At 41.1% G+C, this 22962-nt stretch overlaps 3 protein-coding genes and 1 pseudogene across 7 annotated transcripts; 2 read left to right on the top strand and 2 right to left on the bottom strand.

Moving 5' to 3' along the window:
* Positions 1-346: 346 nt before the first annotated feature.
* Positions 347-2551, bottom strand: LOC115661325 (uncharacterized; annotated as a pseudogene).
* A 141-nt stretch (positions 2552-2692) lies between these two features.
* Positions 2693-4871, bottom strand: LOC130135947 (transcription termination factor MTEF18, mitochondrial-like). The gene has a single exon (XM_056305849.1). The coding sequence runs from the start codon at positions 4588-4590 to the stop codon at positions 2818-2820; it is 1773 nt and encodes a 590-aa protein (XP_056161824.1). The 5' UTR covers positions 4591-4871; the 3' UTR covers positions 2693-2817.
* Positions 4872-6131: 1260 nt separating this feature from the next.
* LOC130134661 (uncharacterized) lies at positions 6132-13445 on the top strand. 5 transcript variants are annotated; one of them, XM_056305951.1, is made up of 10 exons: positions 6132-6575; positions 6882-6940; positions 8272-8505; positions 8751-8839; positions 8919-9054; positions 11392-11466; positions 11878-11999; positions 12067-12142; positions 12402-12461; positions 12969-13445. In XM_056305951.1, exons 3-10 carry the CDS (start codon positions 8365-8367, stop codon positions 13095-13097), a joined length of 828 nt encoding a protein of 275 aa, XP_056161926.1. In that variant the 5' UTR covers positions 6132-6575; positions 6882-6940; positions 8272-8364; the 3' UTR covers positions 13098-13445. The 5 variants fall into 5 exon arrangements, with proteins under 5 accessions (XP_056161926.1, XP_056161929.1, XP_056161928.1 ...); XM_056305954.1 differs by having other exon boundaries at positions 8248-8505; XM_056305953.1 differs by having other exon boundaries at positions 6879-6940.
* Positions 13446-17045: 3600 nt separating this feature from the next.
* LOC115661336 (ras-related protein RABF2b) lies at positions 17046-22514 on the top strand. Its single transcript, XM_056305970.1, has 7 exons — positions 17046-17209; positions 18581-18658; positions 18750-18917; positions 20256-20304; positions 20657-20730; positions 21721-21814; positions 22123-22514. Exons 1-7 carry the CDS (start codon positions 17171-17173, stop codon positions 22221-22223), a joined length of 603 nt encoding a protein of 200 aa, XP_056161945.1. The 5' UTR covers positions 17046-17170; the 3' UTR covers positions 22224-22514.
* Positions 22515-22962: the final 448 nt, after the last annotated feature.

The raw sequence follows: 22962 nt of genomic DNA, 5'->3' as shown, positions 1-22962 counted from the left end.
GAATTAACGTGTCATGAATCAATTAGGATATATTAACTATTCTACACACAACAATTCTTCGATGTGAGACACTTCTAACCCAACTCACACGTGTATTTTATTACCTTCTGTCTTTTGTTGTCGCGACTCCTTTTATGATTATTTATTCCTTGGAAAATCAATTCTTTGATTTAGATTAGTCGACGCATGTGCTGTTAGTGTCGAGTCATAATGTCATATAATATTCAATGGCTATCAAATTCAATAAAGTGAACAACCCGTATCTCCTAGATTAGCGATAAATCATATATGTCTAACAAAACATTTATCACTTTGTGGGAAGAATAAAAGAAACTCCGAAGCCCTAATTCACAGGTCAATATTAACAAAATCTTATCATGAAAACGTTCTAACAAAGACTCAAGCTGCTGCGTTGCTTGTGCCGCAAGCAACCTTCCGAAGTACCGTAAAATGGAACATGCATGCGTTCGTGTCCCAGAGCATCCCGATCTCGTCGTCCTTCTCCAACCCTCGTCTCCTGACGAACTGCTTGTTCCACTCCCCGTTCAGCAGGTAGCTGTTCGACGATGCCCAGTAGCGGAACACGAGCCGGTGCTCGTTGCCCGTGTCCACGTCCCTCACGGGGACGTCCATCCCTTCCCGGCTCTGGACCTGCCTCACCATCTCCGCTCCCATCCACTGGAGCACGTGGATCCTCATGCAGTCCCGGGGGAGCAGCAGCCGCGACAAGTGCCCGAGGTCGCTGGGCTTGAGCTTCTTCTTGATCTTCCACGGGTCCTCGTAGAGCACCAGCTCCGTGGAGATGCCCTTGTAGCGCTTCTCTTCTTCCTCGTGTCTCGGAACGAGCCGCTCGTTCTTCTTCGGGACGGCATTACATGATGATCTCTTCGTCTCCACGCACATAACGCCGGTTTTGTCGGAGGTTGACGTCTGCGCAGATTCCTGCTTACTGCCCTGAAGCGTGGCGGGAGCGATTTCTTGACGCTGGTTGCTGCCATTGTTGTCCCCGACCGAGAAAGACGAGCTTTCTTGAATGTCAGTGCTGGTCTGAGTAGGGAACAAGTCGAGGGTCAGCGGAAGACGTGGAGACAAGACTTCTTCTGGGCTCCGATTCTTCCTCTCATTATCATCGTTAGTGTGGGCCACATAGGAACCACAGGACGAAGAGACCTTCGACGGTGCCGGCGGCGAGCCGTCGATGATGATCGGAGGAGACTCGGGGTTGAAGAAATCGAACATCTTCACGGGTTTCTTTGCTTTCTTCTTATCCATGTTATGTCTTTTCTCTGGAGAGACAAGTGAGAATTGAGGAGCGTGGAAAATCGAGAGATTGCGCGTTTGTGCGCGAGACCGTCGCGGATCGTTAAAGAGTGATCGAACTACAGTTGCACAAAATCAAGTTGTGAAGTGGGCACTTCATATACAAAGTATTGACTAGTTCGGGTTGGATTAGGAAAGGGAATTCCAGATAGTGCAGTGACCGCGATTGTCTCTGGAATAAGACTATATGTTTCCTAAAATGTGATAGTTTAATATAAGCAAGTAAAAAGAACGTTCATCCATGTGTTTCGCTATTATCTCTTAATAGAACATATTCAGTTCGAATGAAAAGTGTGGAATCCCAAGGGTTCACACCCTCTTTTTGGATTAATTTGAAGTATACGGCCCGTGTAATCTTTCTATTAATCCTTCCCTAATACCACTCGAGGTAGGAGATGCCACAAAGATTGGGATTAAACCTTGATGAAGCACTAACTGCATTGGAGTCTTTTTATGGAACTGCAAGTCTGTTCTCTCTTTTATCAACGAAGCTTTCAATGTATTGGGTCACCCTCACTCAAATTTATGTTGTATATGAACTGGGTGGGAGTATGGTAATGGAATACCAACTTGGATGTTATCTAAAGAAGGTTATGAAAACTGCATAGAACGGCTATTTACAACAGCAAGCTACAGAATGTACTAATGTAGCAGTCGAGCAAGCACCCTTCAGAAACGGCAGACCCTACAGGTTGGGATCGCCACTTATGCTGTTAAATATTTGCTTGATACCCTAACCAGATTGGTCATCAATCAACAATGGCCATGGTACAAACCCCGACCTACTTCCAGGTGCAGACCGATGCCGATGCCGTGGTCGACAGAACAAATAATAGCGACATGCTAGACAGCAGAGCACCCAGAGCTTAAGGATGTCGCCAATAAAGGAATGATTAGGGGACATTGAAACGAGGAAGCAATTTAAAAGCAAACCAGCATGTTCAGATGATACTTATTTATAGGTCTGGAATCTGGGAAACTAATAATGGGAACTTGTTAAAGTATGCTTGATTAGGAACACTTCGATTTTTGAAGCAATGATTACACAAAATGAGAAAAGTAGTGCACTAAAAACCGTAAACTTTCCTTGATTGCCTGCTTAAATTAAACTGTGTCTTGAAGGCACTCGTTAATAAGATTCTTTGTTAATTTAGAGAGAAGAAACTATTACTGCAACAATCCTTCCCAGTTGAAAGAGAAAGTCGTACGTCCATAGTCTCCCCAACTCATCAAAACAACCAACCTTGCCTAGTCCGATTTGCGGACAACATTGTTGAAGCACATCTAACCATGATGAAATGTTACAGTGATAAGCAACTATATGCGAAGAACCGGCGATCAAAGCATCTGGCAACTTTTTTCATTTACTTAATTTTGTCGGTGAAAGAACCCAGCACCTTGTACCAAGATGCTCTCATTGAAAGCATTTTTAGAAATTGTGTGTACACTGATAGCATCAGAGAATCTACGCTAAAAAGAATGTCAGGAAGGGTATCTTTAGCCTGAATGTGGTGACTGTTTTATACTTTCCCACATCACTGCACCTTCAGGATGAACATCTACAAAATACCGTACAAAACGAGCATCTGAACATGCAAGGATGGAGCTGATGGACATCATTGGCTTGACTGCACCTCTATCCCTCGACCAAATGTACATTGATATTCTTTTTTGTATTCTCTCCATATCGTAGCATAGATATGCTGGAAAGGCCACAAGGATTTCTAGTGGATAGCCCAACCGGTTGACTAAGCAATCAATCTTCTTCTCAATGACATCTTTCGTCTGGTTCAGCACCGTAGGAGCTTGTTTAACGATTTTTGAGGCCAAATTGAAGTCCAGACCAGCTTCTACAAGACAGTCAAACCTTTCCTGCAACTGATCTCCTCTTCCTCTAAACCGTTTCAATGCTTTTGTCATCTCCTCTGAGTTATCAACAAAGCCCAACCTCATCAAGAATGTTTTTTTCTCTATGTATTTAGTTGGATCTTGGTACAGTGTCCCTACCCTCCACTTGGATGCCAACTGGAACAATTTCAAAGGATCTTCCTTTATCATAAGAGCTAAGCAGTCTCTTATAACTTTCAATTCTTTACAAACAGTTTTGGGTCCTTTGAGGGAAGACGCGGCCAAAAGCTTCATGTGGTTGGAAACTATATTGGCTATTAAATCCATTTCCACTCTGATTTCAATCAGAAAGCTGACAGCTTTTGAGATATTTTTCAAGGACTTCTCAGACAGAATGAAGGGATTTTCAGCAAACAGTACACAAGCCTCATCCACATTGATGCCCACTTTCAGTAATAGGCCAAAAACCACATACACCTTCCTCCCTGAGCCATTGAACAGAAAAGCAGGATTCCTCTTGACTAATTCCCCCATCTGATTCTCTCCATTGTTTGCTTTCTCAAGGAACTCTATGGTGTCAAGAATTCTGCACCAACTGTATCTTTTCTTATCAGATAAATACTCACCGATACAATTAATATCTACACCAAGCCCTTTCAGTTTATCTAGGACCTCGACAAACTGTAAATCGATGCCACCGACCAACAGCGTGGGGCAACATATTACCAGCTTGATAACTGTCGATTTACTCAGACCTAAACCCTCATACGCCTCCAATCTCGAAGGCAACACCCCAATATCACATCGAAAGATATCTCTAGCTTCTTTGAAAATCTTACCGATCCTGTTCCTCGGAATCCCATAATTACACAAGGTCTGAAAATTCTCAAGCATGAGATGATCATCACTTAAAAACATCCTGTTCCGCGGAAGAAGCGACTGCAGGTCAGATGGGCGCACGCCCACGCTCTCGAAGAAGGGCTCGAACTCATTGATAGGATTATACCTAAGAAACCTCTCTACAGCCGGAGCAACATCCTTTTCAGCATTGACACTGGAGAGTAGATCCCGCACGAAGATCGGCGAGTTCTTGCTAATGTACTCGGCATCGGAGAAGCTGAAGCTCCTAGTGCAGTGCAGGTAATCGAAGAGCGCGTCCTGCGCCCTGCTCCTGGCGACACGAGAGTACCGGTGAGCCAGGAGGGAGCGCGCCGGCGCACCCAGCCCGGCGGCCGGGGCCGCCCTCCCGTCGCAGTCGAGGCTCGACCGGCCGAAACACCGGACCTTCAAGGGCTCGGAAGACGGGTTCGTTCTGGCCCGGGACTTTTCGCAAACACGAGGAGGGCACAGGAGGCGGTGCCCGAGTTGGGCCATCATCCTAGACAAAGGGGGCGACTTTCCGCGGGTTCTGCGGGTAAACATGGCACGACACCATCTGGGTCGACCGTATGCGGCATGGCTAAGCGAAGAGGCTTTGTGGGTCGTTCACCATAGCTCTTTGCCACCGACCCTGCAGCTGAAAATGGACGGCTGACGGAGAAATCCGAAGAGGGTCTTGGAGGCTTTGCTCGTACGTACCTCGGATGGCTAGAATCAATGTCTGCTTCCGGGTTACGCGCACCGAAGCTCGAGCTCAACAACAGCGGAATGCGAGGGACGGTGAAGGAGATAAACCCTAGTAAACCTCGAAGGAGGAGAAGAAGAAGGGGGGGGGGGGGGGGCATCGCGTGGGGGAAGGTGACGTCATCGATGCTGCAGATTTTCCATGGGTGAATTTGCAAAACCCCCTCAAATTTTGGACTTTTCTCTTCGATTAGATAAAAAAAGGTTCAATTTTCATAGTACTTTTTTTTTTGGGTCGAATAATTTTCATAGTATTTAACTGATTACATATTTAAAAAAAAAATAGAAAAGAAAGAGTTCATTAGTTGGAAACTAGAACAAAGGGTTCCTTCTTATTCTATGGGTAACTAGGATTCAATAATTAAAAACCCTAAATTCTTAGCACGTAAGCCAAATACCGCCTTGTCTTAAAACCCAATGGAGGTGGACAGCATCGTTGTTAATGACATGGGAACACGCAGCAAAATTCTAGTGCCTTAATTGGATCGCATAATCTATCGGGAAAATTTCAAATTAATACTCAATGTGAGGTCATTTTCTCAAAAAGGAGTCTAAAGTGGATATAGTATCAAATAAGGGCCTAAAGTGCCCGATGCCGGTGAGGGTCGGGCAAGGGTCGCCCCACCCAGGTCCTTACTTGAGACTAATTAGGCACTTCGGACCCCTATTTGAAACTGATTGGGCACTTCGGGCCCTTATTTGACATTATGTCCACTTTGGATCTCTTTTTCGAAAAAAAATGACCCCACTTTTGAGTACCGATTTGAAATTTTCCCTAATTTATCTAATCTGATCGATCTTCACTCGAAAAAGTCAAAAGCTTGAACAATCGAAACACATTAACTATCCTGAAACCACATTGATTTTCTCCGATCTGAGATTTCATCTGACGCCCGCCGCTCGCGCGCCGCCCACCCTCTGTAACAACTCGTAGGGGAGGAATTATTATTGTTGCACGGGAGAGACATGGCTGGTCCTTCCTACATAAACCTGTGCACGTAGAAATTTAGGTAAAAACCGAAGAAGTTGACTTTGGGGACCCTGCAAGTCCCGTTCCCTGGACAACGCGGTGTCTGTATCATCCCGCGGACACAGTAAATTTTTTTTTTTTCCGGTGGGTGACCCCCCCCCCAAAAAAAAAAAACTTCATCTTTATGACACTAAAATCATAAAGTTTTGATTTTTCTTGGATGGAAATGCAAGGAATGGCCATCCTCCCTCCTCCTCCAACGACCCAACCCAACACAGGAGAGAGAGAGAGAGAGAGAGAGAGAGAGAGAGAGTAGAATTCACAATCAGACAGCAACTCCTAATTTGCCTTATCACGCACTCTGCCTCCCCTGCCCACCCAATCCCTCTCTCTCTCTCTCTCCCTCCCTAGGCCTTCCTCCACACTTTATTCGTTTCGCAATTCGCAGACAGAGAGAGTGAGAGAGACGCTCGCGCGAGAAGAATTGTTGCTTTCTGGTGGAGGGATTCCCTCGTTGCTGCTGCTGCTGCCGCCCCGCGTTTTCCATCGATTCGGAGGGCCTCTGGGTGGTTGGGTTCTCCTCCCGGTGGTTGAATCTCATCTGGGTCCGCGCCATTTCGCCTCGCCTCGCGGTTCTTGATTTCTTGATTCCTTGATTGCCCACCTGCCGAAAACCCACCTGCGTTCGCCTCTTCATCTCCGCCTCCGGCTTCTCCTCCCCTGTATCGGATCGCTTGCGGTTCTGGGTCGGTCTAGGCTTCGGCTCCCCTCATCTGGGTTCGGGCGCTCGGCCGGCGTTCGGTCTTCGGTCCGGGTGAGTTGGGTTGCTCTGGTCTCCCGCATTCGTATTCGTGGGCGATTCCGGCTCTCTGCGACTTGGGTCGTGCGCTATTTTCGTTGCTTTTGCCTGTGCTGGTGTGGGGTGAATTCTCGAGTTTGGTTTGGCTTCTCAACTGGAAGTGGAAGTGCCATCCTTTGTTGAAAGTCTTGTTCTTACCTTGCTGGCATTTGCTTTTCTCTTCTCCCTCTTTGTTGCGTGATGAATGGAATTAAAAGGTGTGTGATTGTATCAAGAGTTTTCTCTGTTCAATTTTTTGTGTACTTGATGTTGTTCTAGCAGCTGATCTTCGCTCTGCTAGTAGGACTTAAGCTAGCACCACCTTGGGGTGTGATTTTAAGGTAGCATCTGTTTGTGGGATGACCATGTTTTGATTAACAGAGGAGAGCACACGAGCGTTTTTCTTCGGTTGCGCTTTTGGTCATTCGATCAGTGCCGGTATGCGTCCTTTCTGAGCCAGTGTGCATTGGTGTGTGTTCGCGGTTCAGATCTCTTTCGGTCATTGTTATTTGTTTGTCCATGCTTTGATGCCTCACTTGTTAACATTACATATTTTCCCGTTGAGACCTTCCAAGTGTCTTCTCAGAACAGCTCTTGTGTCTGATACCTTGTCTCTATACTCCATCGAACTCCTGTTTTTCTTTTGGGTCACAATATCACATTAAAGTGCCTAATGTGCATGAAAGAGTAAAATGAGAACCATAATGGATAATCTCGAAGCTCTGGATGATTTTTGCGTTCTATTTTTTTGGCTGTTCTCAAAATAGAGCTCTTGGTGTGTGTGATGTGTGCATTTATGTAGAATAATAATTTCATTTCAAATATTGTGGTTGTGCAAGTTTAGTGAGAACACAGTAAGGGAAAAACAGCAAGCCTTAATGTGAGGTAGATGCAGATAAGAATGATTTAACCGGTTGTGCTTAAACATAGAAGTGCCCAAAGAGTAATAGTTTCATCGTTATTGGTGCAATTTCTCTGGCTGTTGTTACTAACTCGAGGTTATGAATTCATGTATTGGGAAGTCAAAATATATATCAAGATTCATCCAAACCGTCATCATCGATTTGACTCTTCTTCAGTATTTCAGTCGCCTTTTTTAACATATAGTCTGCTAAAGCATATTCAATAACTTGTTGGGGTGCAATTTCTCTGGCTGTTATTACTAACTGGAGGTTATGCATACTTTTCTCTCGGCATCATGTATTGGGAAGGCAAAATATACATCAAGATTCCACCAAACCGTTTGACTCTTATTAAGTATTTCAGTCGCCTTTTTTTAAAATATAGTCTGCTAAAGCATATATAATAACTTGTTGGGAAAATCCATCGTATGCTCTGAGCTATGACTGACTAATATGCTGATGCTGCTATCGAATACTGGAGTTTTTTTCTTGGTCCTTTTCTTTTGTCAAGCCTTATGCCTGGAAATCATTGCCATCAATCATTTTCCTTTGCAATAATAAGTCTTGAATTGGCAAGCCTTTCTGAAAATGTCACTCTTTCTTGGTCGTACATGAAAAGTATATAGGGAAGTTTTCTATATCAACTTCACTAAGGCGCTTGCTGAAAATTATCTTATATCAATTGAACCTGTCAATAATGGTGCTGTAGATGACTCATCCTTTCATATGCCTTACAAATTTACCAGCTCTTTTATGAATTGCGGTTACAGCATAAAGAATCAAAATGGATAGGGAAAGATAGCACTAGAAGAGGCAGGAGGCACAAACAACCTGGAGATCCATATGTGACCAAAGAGTTCATCATGCGGGCAGTTTCCAAAAACACTGTTATGAGTATGGAGGCTTACAGGAACCAGGCCGAAGTGTTGGTCAAAGGCTATCTATTAGCTGATACCTTACTTCCATTTACGTCCGTTGTAGCTGGCATTTTGGCTTGTAAATTGGTATGCTCTTTCAGCGAATTTTCTTTTTTCCCTTCCATTGTGAAGCTTCTTTCCTCCAATTTTGCTTGGCTTGCTGGGCTTTTGGCTGGGTCCTAGGTTGTAGCAAGGCTATTTCTTTAATAGACAGTGACAAAAACCTCTTTTAAAAGAATGCATGTGATCAGACATCTTCTTTCTACGTTAGTAGCATATGGCTTTTCGTTATTCTTTTACTTTCGTTTTCCTGACATTTAAATATCTTACAGGTGTATGATCTCACCCAGTTAGTCAGTATGTTTTACTTCAAAACTTATGCAAGTCTGACAAAAGTACAACGCATCGAGTGGAATAACCGGTGGGTGGATATGTTAAAACTTGCTTAATGAGTTATAAGTATAGCTCCATGGTTGCTTCTAATATCAATCCTTTTTTAGTGGTATGTCAACAGTCCATGCCATTTTCATCACAACCATGTCACTATACTTTGTGTTCTGGTCTGATCTCTTCTCTGATCGACTTGCTGGGCCTGTGACTTTTCGACATTCGCCTCTGTCTACTTTTCTTCTTGGGGTAAGTTTCTCTCGTTCTCCTGAACTCATTTGAAGTATCATCTTCTTTCTGAATGGTTGAAACATGACTGTCCGTGCATAAAATGCAAAGTAGACAAGTTCTAACCCTTTCTACGCCAGAAGACTATCTAGTCATGAGACAGTTTTTTCCTCTTTGGAAAGGTCCTTCATCTCTAGTATGCAAAAACTTATTTTCTAAGACCGATACACTCATATTACATCGCTGTAACTAGGATTCATTTAACTATGGATGTGTTGGGCAATAAGTAGAATTCATGAGCATATTCTTTAGTTAGATAGCCTATATCATATTCAATGTTGTGCTCTTCCACCTCCTTTCTAATGTGACTTCTCATATTTGCAATGAGATAGGTTTTGAATCGTGACCTTTCTTTCCTCTTATATAAAGTAAAAGGGGAGGACAGTGGGATCAAGTCAAAACTCAACATGGGGAAGACTTTCCTGCATAAATTGCTTTGAAATCTGATTAAGAGAAGTCATCTACCATTGAAATTGTTTATTTTCTTCATTTCTCACTACCATTGTGGATGAAAAGTCTTCACCAGGGTTCCATTTCTAATAAACTTGTTGATTGAAATCATAGGACAAGCCCTTAGTAGTTGACTCCCTCCAGCTTTGATTTTACAAAGAGGGAAAACGTGTTTAAGGTCTTAACAGGATCTCTGCAGAGTGTGCGCATGAGTGATAAAGCCACCTCAAATCCTACTCGAACGACACTAACAAAAAACCTTGTGGAGTATGAAGACAATTCTTTGCAAAGCCCTTGGCCTTGATGATAGCTTTTTATTCTCCCAGCGCCAGCCTTCAGTTCTGGTGGTCACGCGCTCTCATTTTTTTTATTTTCCGAGTCTTCTCTAGCCAGGTTTAGTTTCTTCGGATGTAACAGACACTCTATAGTTCTTCATTGAGAGGGCTAGCAAGTTCCCCGGGTAAATGGCGGAATTTTAGGACTAGCAGAGAAGCCTCCTGATTGGATAGAGAAGTGTTCCTCACGTCCAACCAGAAAAATGAACTAAAATAGCAAATTTGAGCAATTATTGACTGTGTTTTGAAGTTATATGCTCAGTAGCCATTGTGAAACGTAGATCTCAAAATGTGTACTGCTACTTTGAGAAGCAAAGTATATTTTTATTACCATTAGTTGACGGTGCAAAAGCAGCTGTATTATGATTAATTTTATTAACCATTGTGCTTAATTAGTTGATTTGTGAAGTTTATTAGTAGTGCTTAATTTTTTTAGCACAAATCCATTCAAAATACTTGTAGAAGCACAACACTTCTTTGTTAGAAATAATTGGACTGGGTAAGTGCTAAATTGGCTATCCTTGGTGGCAGTCCAAGGTAAGATCCACTTGATTATGCTCTCCTTTGAGAGGAATCTGTAACAATATACCAGGTAATGTTTTACAGGGATGCAACACCATTTTGTGATTATGTCTTTTTACTTGCTTGCCTAGATAATCCACAGTTATGGCCCTTACGAAGATCTTGCTCAAAGTGAAATCACTTACCCTCCACCATACTCCCTGCCCTGGCCTATCCTCTGCTTACCATGCACCACTGTGTCAAAGAAGCTAGAATTTCGTAATTTGTATGAATCCAATATCTTTTCTTTGGCATTTTATTTTCAATTGAGAAGTGACGCACACAATTCCTGTTGATCCTTCAAGCTTTTCCACACCTAGTTGCAAAGTAACGCATTGAGAGTTGTATTATTAAACTCTAGCCTATCATAATCCTTTCTCTTGAAACTAAGCTCAAAATTTTGAGAGATTTTTGTCTGTAATTGCTCTTAACCACTGTCAATCGTCATTCGGTGATCAATTTTTGAACAAAGTATTCAGTAGCAATTATATTTCTCAGTGTAACTATAATAATAGATGTAGTTTGAGCTTGAACAAGAGTAGCTCTAATAGTTAATGACCGGCAATCACCACCACAAAATACATTACACTTGAGACCCACCTATTCGTGAGTAAATTTTGTTCCTAATACTTAGGACTTTGGAAATATCTTATACATTCACTCGGACAATTTTTGAGGGGTGAAGCTTGGCTTAGATTTGACTTGATGTTTGGGAAGTCACAGAGTTCCACCGGACAATCGCAGGTAAGTGCTGTGTGAACTGTAGTAGCCTGAGCTAAGTAGAATACCTTACGTGGATAATGAAATATTAGAATGGTAGGCTTCACTTGAAGTTTACTTCTGTTATATCAGATATACTTTTTATGGATGCACCCTGTTGCTGCATTGATAGCTTGCATCATTGCTGATATATGCTCCGACAGTTATTCAGCTAGTGGAAATTTTTTGGCAGGTTTCTGTTGGGTATTTTCTTTCAGATCTCGGAATGATATTTTGGCTCTATCCTTCTTTAGGTGGAATGGAGTATGTAAGTGATCTTATAATAAATTTTTACTTCTTGTTGGATCATGGGCAGAGTTTTCTCACACATGCGTTTTTTCGTCCGTACTGTCATCTTAAACTAATTTTATTTCTTTCTATTTAGCAAGGAAATGAGACTTAATTTTGTATTGCTAGTTAAATGAATAGGGAGATCGAAAAAGAGTTAAATCTTCATAATCAAGACAGGTCTTTGGTTGAGTCTCATGCTTTATTGAATTTACTTGATAGTTTGTCAAAACCATGTTCAATTAAAAAAAGAAAAACCTATGAACACAGTTATATGCTCAAATACGGTATTGCAGATAATTTGATGCATGCAAATACATTGAGCAATAGAAAACAGTAGATTTTATCATAGAGTAATTACCGCTGATGAGTCAGTACCCCTTGGTCTCAGGTTATACATCATTCACTCTCTGGAATTGCTGTAGCATATTCTATGGCTTCTGGGGAAGGGCAGCTTTATACATACATGGTCCTTATCTCTGAGATTACGACTCCAGAGATCAATATGAGATGGTATGTTTGTTATATCTTGAGCCCTTCATTAGCTTTTCGTGTCGTCACTGTAATATGCATTTTGAAGGTTTCTCGACACTTCTGGGATGAAGAAGTCTGGTGCGTACCTCATTAATGGCGTGGTCATCTTTATTGCCTGGTTGGTGAGTCTCTATTTCCTTTTCCTTCCAAGATCTAGACCCTCTAAGGCAATATCGAGACAGAAAATATCTCAGATGTTTGCTTGGTTGGGCTGTTTGTTAAACCCAAACCAGGTTATGCTAATTGTACTTGTCAATCTTGTAAAGATATTTTCTCTGTTCATATTCAGATATACCATGAGCTGTCATGACTTACAAGGTGGAATCTCTTTTTTGAGCTGGTTCTGACATTAGTGCTAAGCATACTTTCTGTTACATGCAGGTAGCAAGGGTTCTTCTGTTCGTTTACTTGTTCTACCACGTGTATTTGCACTATCATCAGGTGTGCAGATTTCTGAGAACCTGTTTACAATTTGTATCTGCAACTTTCCAAGGGATCTCCAACTTCAGATTCCTTGGAACACCTGTTACCTCCTTCGTCATAACTAGTTAGTGTCTTTTTTCTTGGTGTGCATACAGAGTCGTTTTTTCAATGGACAGCACTGGCTGTTGGAAATGTCAAGAATTTTGACATTAGAACTGGAAATATGTGGATTCTAACAAGATTTGAGTTAACTGCCCTTCAGGGAAAAAGAAAGACTTAATGAACTTGGCTTCTGTAACATTATTTTTTTGGCTTTCCAGGCCTGTGATGCCATATCTCATCGTTTTTAATCATACTGAAAGTACAGCTAATATACTTCTTTAAAAGTCCAATACCTACCAGTTCAATGGTATTCTTGTCTAGTAGTTTGGTCTGTTGTCTTTCGATCTGTCCATCGGTTACTTCTGTGTTCATATACAAATTTCAGCGATGATACCATGCAACCAACTTTTGTCTTCTTGGCAGGTCATTGAGATGCACATATTCGGGTATCTATTGGTCTTTCTGGTGCCGGCAGCGCTGGCAATCATGAACTTGATGTGGTTTGGGAAGATCATCAAGGGGTTGATGAAGACATTAGCTAAAAAGCGGTGAAGATCACACGCTTGTTCTGCTACGTGCCCTCCTACATTCTCTGTTGTAAAAGTTGTGGTTGCCCTCATAGTAAGAAGTCTTAAAAGCTCACAGAATCAATAGGATCATCCAACCGACCGACAATCACGTTACTGTACATGTCTATAGTTTCATTACAATCTCACGAGTCATTACTTACTATTTTTTACCCCCCCTTAATTATCGATAACGCTAGCAGAATTCTGAATTCCGATGCCTTAATCCCGGACGTATCATATAATCGAAAGCTATAAGGTCTTCTGACTCTCTGGACTGGTGGTGCTGAATCTGCTGATTTTCCTTCACTGGGGTGTCGTGATTTTGTAGTCTTGATGATGCGCACTGACATGATCTATATGAGACCTGCAATGCCAAGTCGATCTATGGAATGTAAAGTTGATGTGATTTCTAAGCCCACTTGCAAATTGCAAGCAACATGGAAAAGATTTGAGACTTTTCACAAAGCATAGATCCAAACGAGAGGGCAACAAGCCGCAGAAAGATAAGCAGCGAAACTAACAGAGTCGATGATCGACAAAGCCAAGAACCGCAGCCATGACAGACAAAAGGGTGATGGATGAAACCCCAGAAGAGAAGGCAATGGACCCTGCAAAACGATGTGTTCGAGGGGGGTTAATCCGAGGATAGATTGACATAAGACAGGATAAAAGTAGGTGATCGAAAGTCGAAAGAGCGGGCGGACCACTAGGAGTAAGAAGTAAGCAAGTTAAAAGCGGATCTTTCAAGCCTGCACATTCTTGGAACTCAGGGTCGGTTTATTTGAAGGAAAACTATTTCCAGAAATTTTTCGACTCGGTGGATCACTAGGAGTAAGAAGTAAGCAAGTTAAAAGCGGATCTTTCGAGGTTGTACATTATTGAAACTCGGGGTTCATTTGTTTGAAAGAAAATTATTTTTGGGAAATTAATTTTTGATTTTCCGGTGTTTGGACGACGGAAAATTAATCGATTCATGAAAAATGTTTTTCATGGACGGAAAATAACAAACTAAGATGGCAGGAAGGAAATCATTTTCCCTCGAAAACTAATCATTTTCCATGAAAACTGATTTTATGGAAAATATTTTTCTTTATTATGAAGTTTCCAGGTGAAACAAGTGCACCCTGAATCTAATTTTATAAAGCTTATCTCTATTTTTTGGCAACTCAATGGATAAGTGGTTTAGGAAAGGACTTTCGTATCGGAACGACGCAAATAAACGAGACTTCTATTTTTAAGGGGTCTCAATCAATTTTTTTTTCCTTCTCTATATTTTATAAATATCTTGTCCATGGATGAATGTGTCATTTCACACTTTCTATTTTATCTTTCGCGTGTTATCCTATAAGAAATTTTCCTAAGAAGATTTCAAATCTCAAAATATAATTCTTTTTCCATATATATATATATATATGTATGTATGTATCAATGCACATTGCTCGTATTGTCCATTTTTATCACTAATTTCCTTATGTTAATCTAATAATTTAAAATCCCGTAATAAAATAATTTTGCTTGATGATTTATACGTCAATTCTCTACGCACACGCGACATCTTGTCAGCAATTGAATTAGAAAAAAGACATATAATAGCATTTAGATGCCCGCTTCGAAAAAAACAACTAGCAACTACTAATAGTAAAAAAGCCAATCTAGCTTTATTTTTGTTCTCAATTTGGTGCATAATCCCTTTCTCGGTGATTTTCGGTACGCTATCGTGCTACTTTTTTTTTTTCTTTTTCATATGGGAATATGAATCCCGCAACTATAACAATGATTAATGGAGTGATTAGTCTGTATATCTGACGACCACATTTTAATTTAATTTTTTTCTTCATTTTGGTCGGCGACTCTCCCCGGCTGTTGGCGAGGGCCGCCTTGCCTGTGGCCGATGGGGCCGCAAAGGCCCCGAGCGAGGCCATCATGGCCTTGCTCGGTGAGGCCGCAATGGCCTCCTTCGCGACCCTGCCGATCTTGAGTGAGGCGGTCCTTGCCAGTGGCGACCCTCGCGTGGCCAAAATGAAGGAAAAAAAGGAATAAAATTCAAGAACATTATTAAAAGTTATCCATTTCAGCGCCGATCGTGCCACGTAAGATAACTGGTATTTATGTTAGCGATTTCCGATCAAAATTGACTGGATGGACTCAATTGGCACAAATGCAAAATGTTTAAGATTAAATTGGCCCAATTAAAAAGCTTAAAACCGAATCGATACGAATACAATATATTTCAGACTTTTTTGGTACTATATCATAAAAAAAAACATATTCTTTAGATTATTATTTTGTTATTTATTTTCACGATGGGTGTACTTGTAATTAAAAAATGTCTCGTATATATATATACACATCCTTTTTAACAATCAAAGATGGCCGAAGACATAATCAAGGAAAGACAGCTGGGAATTCAATTGCCAAGACCAAGTCGGACAAAAAAACCCTAAAAAATGACCCCCTAAAAAAAAAACAAGTGAAAAAAAGAATAAAACAAAAGAAAAGAAAAGAAAAGGAGAAGATGGAAACATCCACCACGTTATTCCCTAAAGGCAACGTACCGGCTGCGATGTCACCAGTGGAATTTCTGCGTGTACGCCAAGATTAAAAAATTTGTTAAAAAAATAAATAGGATGAAAAGGGAAAAGGACATAAATAACCCCCTAAATTTTAGCTTAATGTGCAATATTCTCTTTTAACTTTTAATTCGTTCAATATCGTCCCTGAATTTTATTCTGATGTGCAATATCACCCTTAAACTTTTTAATTTTATTTAATAATAAATGTTCAATGTTGTTCTTGAACCAGAATTAACGGAAGGATAACATTAGATATTTTCATAGAGTCAAAAAATAGTTTAGAGGAATAAGTTGAGCATGTATCGAAAGTTCAGGAATCACATCGAATAATTCGGGACCGACATCGCATGTTGGGCTAAACTTTAGGAGCATCACAGAATAAATTAAATGATTAATACTACGAAAAACCCCAAACTGTTATACCTGTGACAAATTTACCCAAAACTAATTTTTTGATCACGAAAAACTCAAAACTGGTACACCTGTGATAATTTTACTCCGAACTAATTTTTTGACCACGAAAAACCCCAAATTGGTATTCTTCTGATAATTTTACCCCGAATTAATCTTAAAACCTCTAACTAGTACACATGTGACAAATTTACCCTCGATAAGTTTTCGTCAAATTTTACTATCAAATTGCCGAGTTTGATGACATGTGGTAGTTGACGGGTGTACCGGTTTAGGGTTTTATCCCTCTATTTGTCACAAGTTTACGAATTTGTGGTTTTCGTGATATGAATCTTGTTTAACGGAGAGTAAATTTGTCACAAGTGTACCAGTTTTGAATTTTTTGTGGTAAAAAAATTAGTTCGGGGTAAATTTGTCATCGGTGTACCAGTTTAGGGTTTCTGGCGATCAAAAAATTAGTTCGGGGTAAAATTGTCACGGGTGTACAGGTTTGGGGTTTTCCGTGGTCAAAAAATTAGTTTGGGGTAAATTTATCGTGGGTATACCAGTTTGGAGTTTTTTGTGATAAAAAAAAATTAGTTCGGAGTAAAATTATTACACGCGTATCAGTTTGAGGTTTTTCGCGGTATTATTCCTAAATTAAAAGACGAAGATAAACAGCAACCCGCAACGACCCTGACGAAGACGACGTACCAACTGCGACGTTGCCACGTGGAATTTCCGCGCGTACGCCGAGATTTAAGAAATGATGAAAAAAAAAAGAGGGCTGGAAATAAAAAGGGGGAAATTGAAGGCCGCGTTGTTGCTTCAAAGGAAAAAAAAAAATCAATCGCTTTCGGAGGAGACAAGGGAAGAAGAAGAAGAAGAAGAAGACGCGGAAAGCTTCGTTGGTTGGACCGTTCCCCTCCTCCCTTCTTCCTTCTCCATTTCTTCTCCCGTGTTGGAAACCTCCTCCTCCGCCTCCGCCTCCGCCGCCGTCAACGCCGCCCCCCCCCCTCGCCGGAGCCCGATCCGATCGCCGACGACCGACCGACCGCCGCTCGGATCTCCGACCGTTCGACCCACCCACCCGATGGCCACCTCCGGCAACAAGAACATCAACGCCAAGCTGGTCAGCTCCCTCCCCTCCTCCTGGCCACCCCTCTCTGCTCCCCGTCCCCCCCTTTCCTCCGGGGATCGGGGAATTGGTGCTCGTTCTCTGGTCGTGTCGTGCGTGCCCTTTTCAGGCTCGATGCGTTGCGAATTTCCCGTCTCCGATCGCGGGTGTTAGGTGGGGGGGATTAGCTCCTCGGTCGCGGAATTTTCGTCGATTCCGATCGCCGAATCCGGTAGCGATGGTAGTAGTCTTATCGACGATCTCTGCTTGGGGGCGTGCGCTTTCTCGCCGAGAGAGAGGGTCCGATCTTCTCCAGCGTCGATCCTTTGATGATCCTTTTGGGATTAGGGCGAACTGGAGCGCGCACGCGGTTGTTTTCTGCGAATCATCGCCGATTTGGGAATTCGGTGTGGGTGTTTCGCTATTGCTTTACGCATGCCTTTTGCCTCCTTCCCCTTGGGGGACTTTTGTATTTACTTGAGTAAGGGAGGGTTCGTTTTTTACTCGGTCTCTGACCGTCGGTTTCTCCTCTTACGGTAGCCTTTATGGAGCAATTCGTTTTGCTGCTACCTGTTAATGCGTGTGTTCGAGCTGTGATTGATGTCCTCGATAGTCTTCGTGTTGCAGCTTCTCTGTTCTGTAAAATTTGTCGTTGCTTGCTTATATTAAATATGGGTTGCTTCATGTAGCGTGTTACGAGTGGTATGCAGCTTTATTGGGCTTCAAAATTTGACGTGAAAATGATCATTTATTTCTTTGTCTCTCTGGTTCTTGGGAGTTCTATATCTTCCAGAATGCCCTATTGTGCTTTGCTAGGTTATCGTTTCGAGAAGATAGTGCTAAAGAGGTGCAACCAAGAAAAAAACAAAGCAAAATTCGAAGTGGGAAAATAGCAGGGTAGAAAAGTGAAATTTTGGTAACGCTAGATTGAAAAAGTCAATGTATAGTTGATCGAAAGTGCTTATGTGTGCAATAGAAAGCTAATGAGAAAATAAAGATTGGTGGCTGGAGGCCCTTATGCAATCATTGTTCTGCATTTCTTCTCTGTGACTTTGCGGCCTTCTGCCAATCACCTGGTCGCAGAAGAATCTAGTACATTACCAATTGCGATCCTGACACTGGAAGGATAACTGTGATAAACATATTATTTCGTTTCCTCTGCCTACTAATAAAACTTGCCCAGCGAAAGGCGTATCATCTCGTTGTTTCATAATCGCGGGCTTTTGTTGATAACCTCCATCTATATTTCCTTAAGCTTTCATGCTTGCTTTAACTTGAAATGGTTATGATTCAGTATCAGGATCTATTTCTTTCTGTGCTTCTTCACGAGCTGATTACTTATTTTATCGAATCTTCTGTTTTTGCTTGTCGTTTTTTGTACATTAGGTGCTTCTTGGAGATGTTGGAGCTGGCAAATCTAGCTTAGTACTGCGGTTTGTTAAAGGCCAGTTCGTTGAATTTCAGGTTCACAAAACTAGAGTATTGATTTATAATTTTCAGCTGATTTCATTTCTTATCATAGTAGCTTGACTATGAATTACTTCTGATGTTGTAGGAATCCACCATCGGCGCTGCCTTCTTTTCTCAGACTTTGGCTGTAAATGATGCAACTGTGAAGTTTGAGATCTGGGATACAGCTGGCCAAGAGAGATACCACAGCTTGGCTCCCATGTACTATAGAGGAGCTGCCGCGGCAATCATTGTGTATGACATGACAAACCTAGTAAGTGAAGTTAACAACAAACCAATCATTGCCTCCTATGCTGTATGATGTTGCTAAGTCGACTAATCTTTGATTGTGGCTAGAGATCTTCGTACAAAGTAATAGTTTTCACTACAACTGAATTCATGTAATATGTGAATCCGCTTCTTTTGGCTTTCAATTTTAGCATTCTAGCACTTCAGTTTTCAAAAGATGTTCATTTTTTGATAATGGATTGCATACGCTGGTCCTTTACTTTTGATTCTTAGGAACCATCACCAACTTTCCACGTACAAGTTTGTGTCCTCAAGAGGTCATTACATATTATTTAGTTGAAATTGTTGCTCCCATGGTATGAGTTCTCCGTGGAATTATCAAAGAGTGAATCGATTTATCCTTCTCCAGAGGCCTGGCTGACCTTTGTTGGGTTGGAGTTATGATTTATTGTTTGGTTTTGGTTGTTAAGGTGCTTCTTGCTCTTGCTGTGTATCTTGGCAGGTGGTGGCTTATAATAAACTCAATGGGTATAACAATTTTAATTGCTTAAGATATTGCACACTGGCAGTCTCACATCAATGATAATAATGTTGGCAGTCTCACAATTGTTCTGATCTTTGATATCAGCATAGCATTTTAATGATCCTGTGGTGTCACAAGTGAACTTGTTTTGAGCATATCTCTATTAGATGCATACTATATTGTTGTCCTTGCTTTTGTTGATGTAAACTTCAACTGTCTATGTCGAAGATTTACTATCTTTCTTAAACAGGATAAACTTGAAACTGGTTGTTGATGTATTATTCTAATCATGGTGCATGATCCAATTTTCCTTCTTACTATATCATCCCCATTTTTTCTACCGTCGATCTTTTCGCTGTGCGCTCCCAAGCAAAATGTTTTGCAGGATAGTTTTATTTGGAATGTCCACTCTTTCTCCATAAGGTTGGGGAAAGGAGGGAAGTCCCCTATCTCAAAAAAGGACCACTTCTTTTTTTTTTCGGTCGGAAAAAAAAAGGACCACTTGACCTATGCCTTTGCATGACATTACTGATTCCTCTCGCTAATTACTCGTATTGCCCTTATAATCTAGCTTTACTTTTTCTCTCTGTTCATATTTACCTAAGTGTCAGGCTTCTATATGAAGATGAGGCATTGATCTGACTGTTTGTATGACATGACATATGATGTGTTCAAACATGGTTCTATATATCTGCCTTGCTGAAGGTCTATGTCCATATAGGAAAGTAGAAGACTTTACCTATACAGTTCTGCATCTGCTTTGATGCTCTGCAGCTTTGTGCTTTCTTTTGCCTTAGATGTTTTCCTAGCAAAGTGACAAGACTGTTTTCTTTCTTGTAGGCATCATTTGAGCGAGCCAAAAAGTGGGTGCAAGAACTTCAAGCACAGGGTAGTGATTAAATCTTTTTGCTTAACTTCTCTATGTTATAGCTATTTGTTTGGCTTTGCCGTTGGCATTCACGTTTATTTATGTTTGGTGGCATTTAAGTGGGTAGACTTTGTTAACTTCTTGATCTCCAATATGCTTGTGACTTTTTGCTCTTCTTTTCATGTGTTAAAAGAGACATTTATTAAGTTTAGTATGACCTTGGGGTGCTGGTATACGCAATTATCGTTCATATTTTATCATGGAGATGTTTGGATGAGATCTCCTTATCTTTCTTCAGCAAGAACCTTATATCATCTTGCAATAATTTCATGGTTAGTATTTGAGCTAACTAGTTGTCTCCATTCTTGTCAAGGTAACCCCAACATGGTTATGGCTCTTGCTGGAAATAAAGCAGATTTGTTGGATGCCCGGAAGGTTACAGCTGAGGTAATTACAGTTTTCTTTCTGTTTTCCTTTTGAGATGATTGCTTCTGTTTCCTCCATAATTATGTTTTCATTTATCAAGAGGAAAGTGCAATTTCATTGAGGTGGCAATAATGGGGTGCCTACCTCAGTATCCGCTAGATGTAGGATGTCTACATCTTCCAATCTCATGCGATGTTTGGAGAAGAAATCAATTGAGAAGAACCGAGACTCCTTTTTATTCACTATCTACTTCTGATAATGCACCTGTTCCTCTCCCTTCTCGGTAGACAAAATGTTGTATGAGGAATCTTTTGTGGATACTTGTTTATCTTTGCACAGTCTGATACCTATCCAAGCCTTCAGTCCTCTACAGAAATCATCTCGTTGGATAAAGATGTGTGAGATCAGGAAAGTTAGTCTTCTGAAGTTTTATCCTTATTATAGATAATAGGCTGGGAGATTGTTCATGCTGCTTTTGATGCTTATTCGTGTCCTTGGGGTATCCTTATGCTTTCTGGACTCCTAATGAAAGGTGGAACTTGATACTATCACAAATTGCGGGCATCAAAATGATGTTATTTGAGTTGGTTAGATAGAGTGAACACAGAGCGAAGAACAAGTGTCTCCATTGATTTTTTTATGATCTGAGTTGACTCTAATTCAAAGTGGTCATTGTCATTTATGGAGATGACCGACTTTTTGGGAGCTCAATGGGAAGAAAAGCTATGTTTAATTAGCCCAGCCTAACCTTGTCGAGCTCACTGTCAATAGGCAAGGCATGAGGAGAAGTTGATTGATTATGCAATGGCACTGTTGACAATGAGCTTATGGCTCAGTTATTATTCAGTATAAAGCTTTTAATTGATCATGATATCAGTCAAAGGAGAAAGTTTATTTGGAACATAGCGTAGGTTCGGTCCAGATTGTTGGATAAGGACCAGGACGTTAATGAGACTCACTTCAATTATTGTCCTCTTTAAATTGCTCATGTCTGGTCCCTTTTTACTGCAGGAAGCGCAAACATATGCCCAAGAACACGGTCTCTTCTTCATGGAAACGTCTGCTAAAACTGCTACAAATGTCAATGACATTTTCTATGAAATAGGTATGACTGTCTTGTCAATGTATTCGTCTCGTGAATGCATAGTTCATATCATGCACGTCATTGCATTGACTGGTTTTCATTTACAAGTACTCATCTTTGTCGTAGATACTGCATGCTGTGAACTCCGTAATTAGGTTTAGGAATTTGGATATTGCTTGTAATCTGTCTCTGCTCTCAACCGAGGATGGTGATTACAGCGAATTATATACAACACCTTCTACGATGAAATGTTCCCGCCAATTTTTCTGGTGCACATTTTCTTTCTTTGTCGATGCCATATAATTTACTGTTATTTTTCATCGATACAGCTAAGAGACTACCCAGAGTTCAGCCAGCACCGAACCCATCGGGAATGGTTCTCATGGACAGACCCGCCGAAAGGACGGCGGCCGCATCGTGTTGTTCTTAAAAGCGGCCCTCGTCCGTGCTTTCTGTAAAAGCCCATGATGTGTTCTCCCCGAAAATGCATGATGAATTTTCGTCACTCAGAAGTTATCTCGACCGAATTATCGGGCGGAATTGTACATGCCATGTCAATTTAGGCCCCCTCTTATGCATAGTGTTACCAAGGGTGTGTGATATAATTTTTCATATATATAATGACTATGGTTTGGCTCCTGTATCGATTTCTGTACCTGAGGATTGCAAATCGGTTTCGATGCTCGTAATGACATTCCGACTTATATCTTTTACACAATAAGGTGGACGTAGTTGTCATTCTTGGTGCAGAAGAAAGCAAACTCGAGCCCATACATGATACAATGTTGCAGATCCTTGGGATACTTTTGGTAGGATCGTAGTGTGATGGCCATTAAGTAGGCAGCCTTGAACTCCTTTCATGTCCAAAATTAATCATATATCATTGAAACAACCCCCCTCAAAATGTTTCTCTGTTACATGTCTTTAAATTCGTACGACCGAGCAATCTACCATAATCAACTCTGCTCGTTCGAAGTATTCCTTAATACGTATATAGAATGTATAAGAACGGAACGGGAGATTTCGTATATGACCACAATACAAAAGAAACGACTCAAGAATATTGAAGGCGTTAGAATGGGGCTTCAAGAGAATCACTCACCAAGAACTGAATTTCTAAGGGAAAATTAGAGATAGTATGACTGCATATAACGACAAAATTCCATCAC

This window comes from Syzygium oleosum, unplaced genomic scaffold (assembly GCF_021117445.2).
Source record: "Syzygium oleosum isolate NSW1041296 unplaced genomic scaffold, Sole_v2.1 Sole_v2.40, whole genome shotgun sequence".
NCBI lineage: Eukaryota > Viridiplantae > Streptophyta > Magnoliopsida > Myrtales > Myrtaceae > Syzygium > Syzygium oleosum.
The sequence above is the reverse complement of the archived record's forward strand: the minus strand, read 5'-3'. Positions and strand labels throughout refer to the sequence as shown.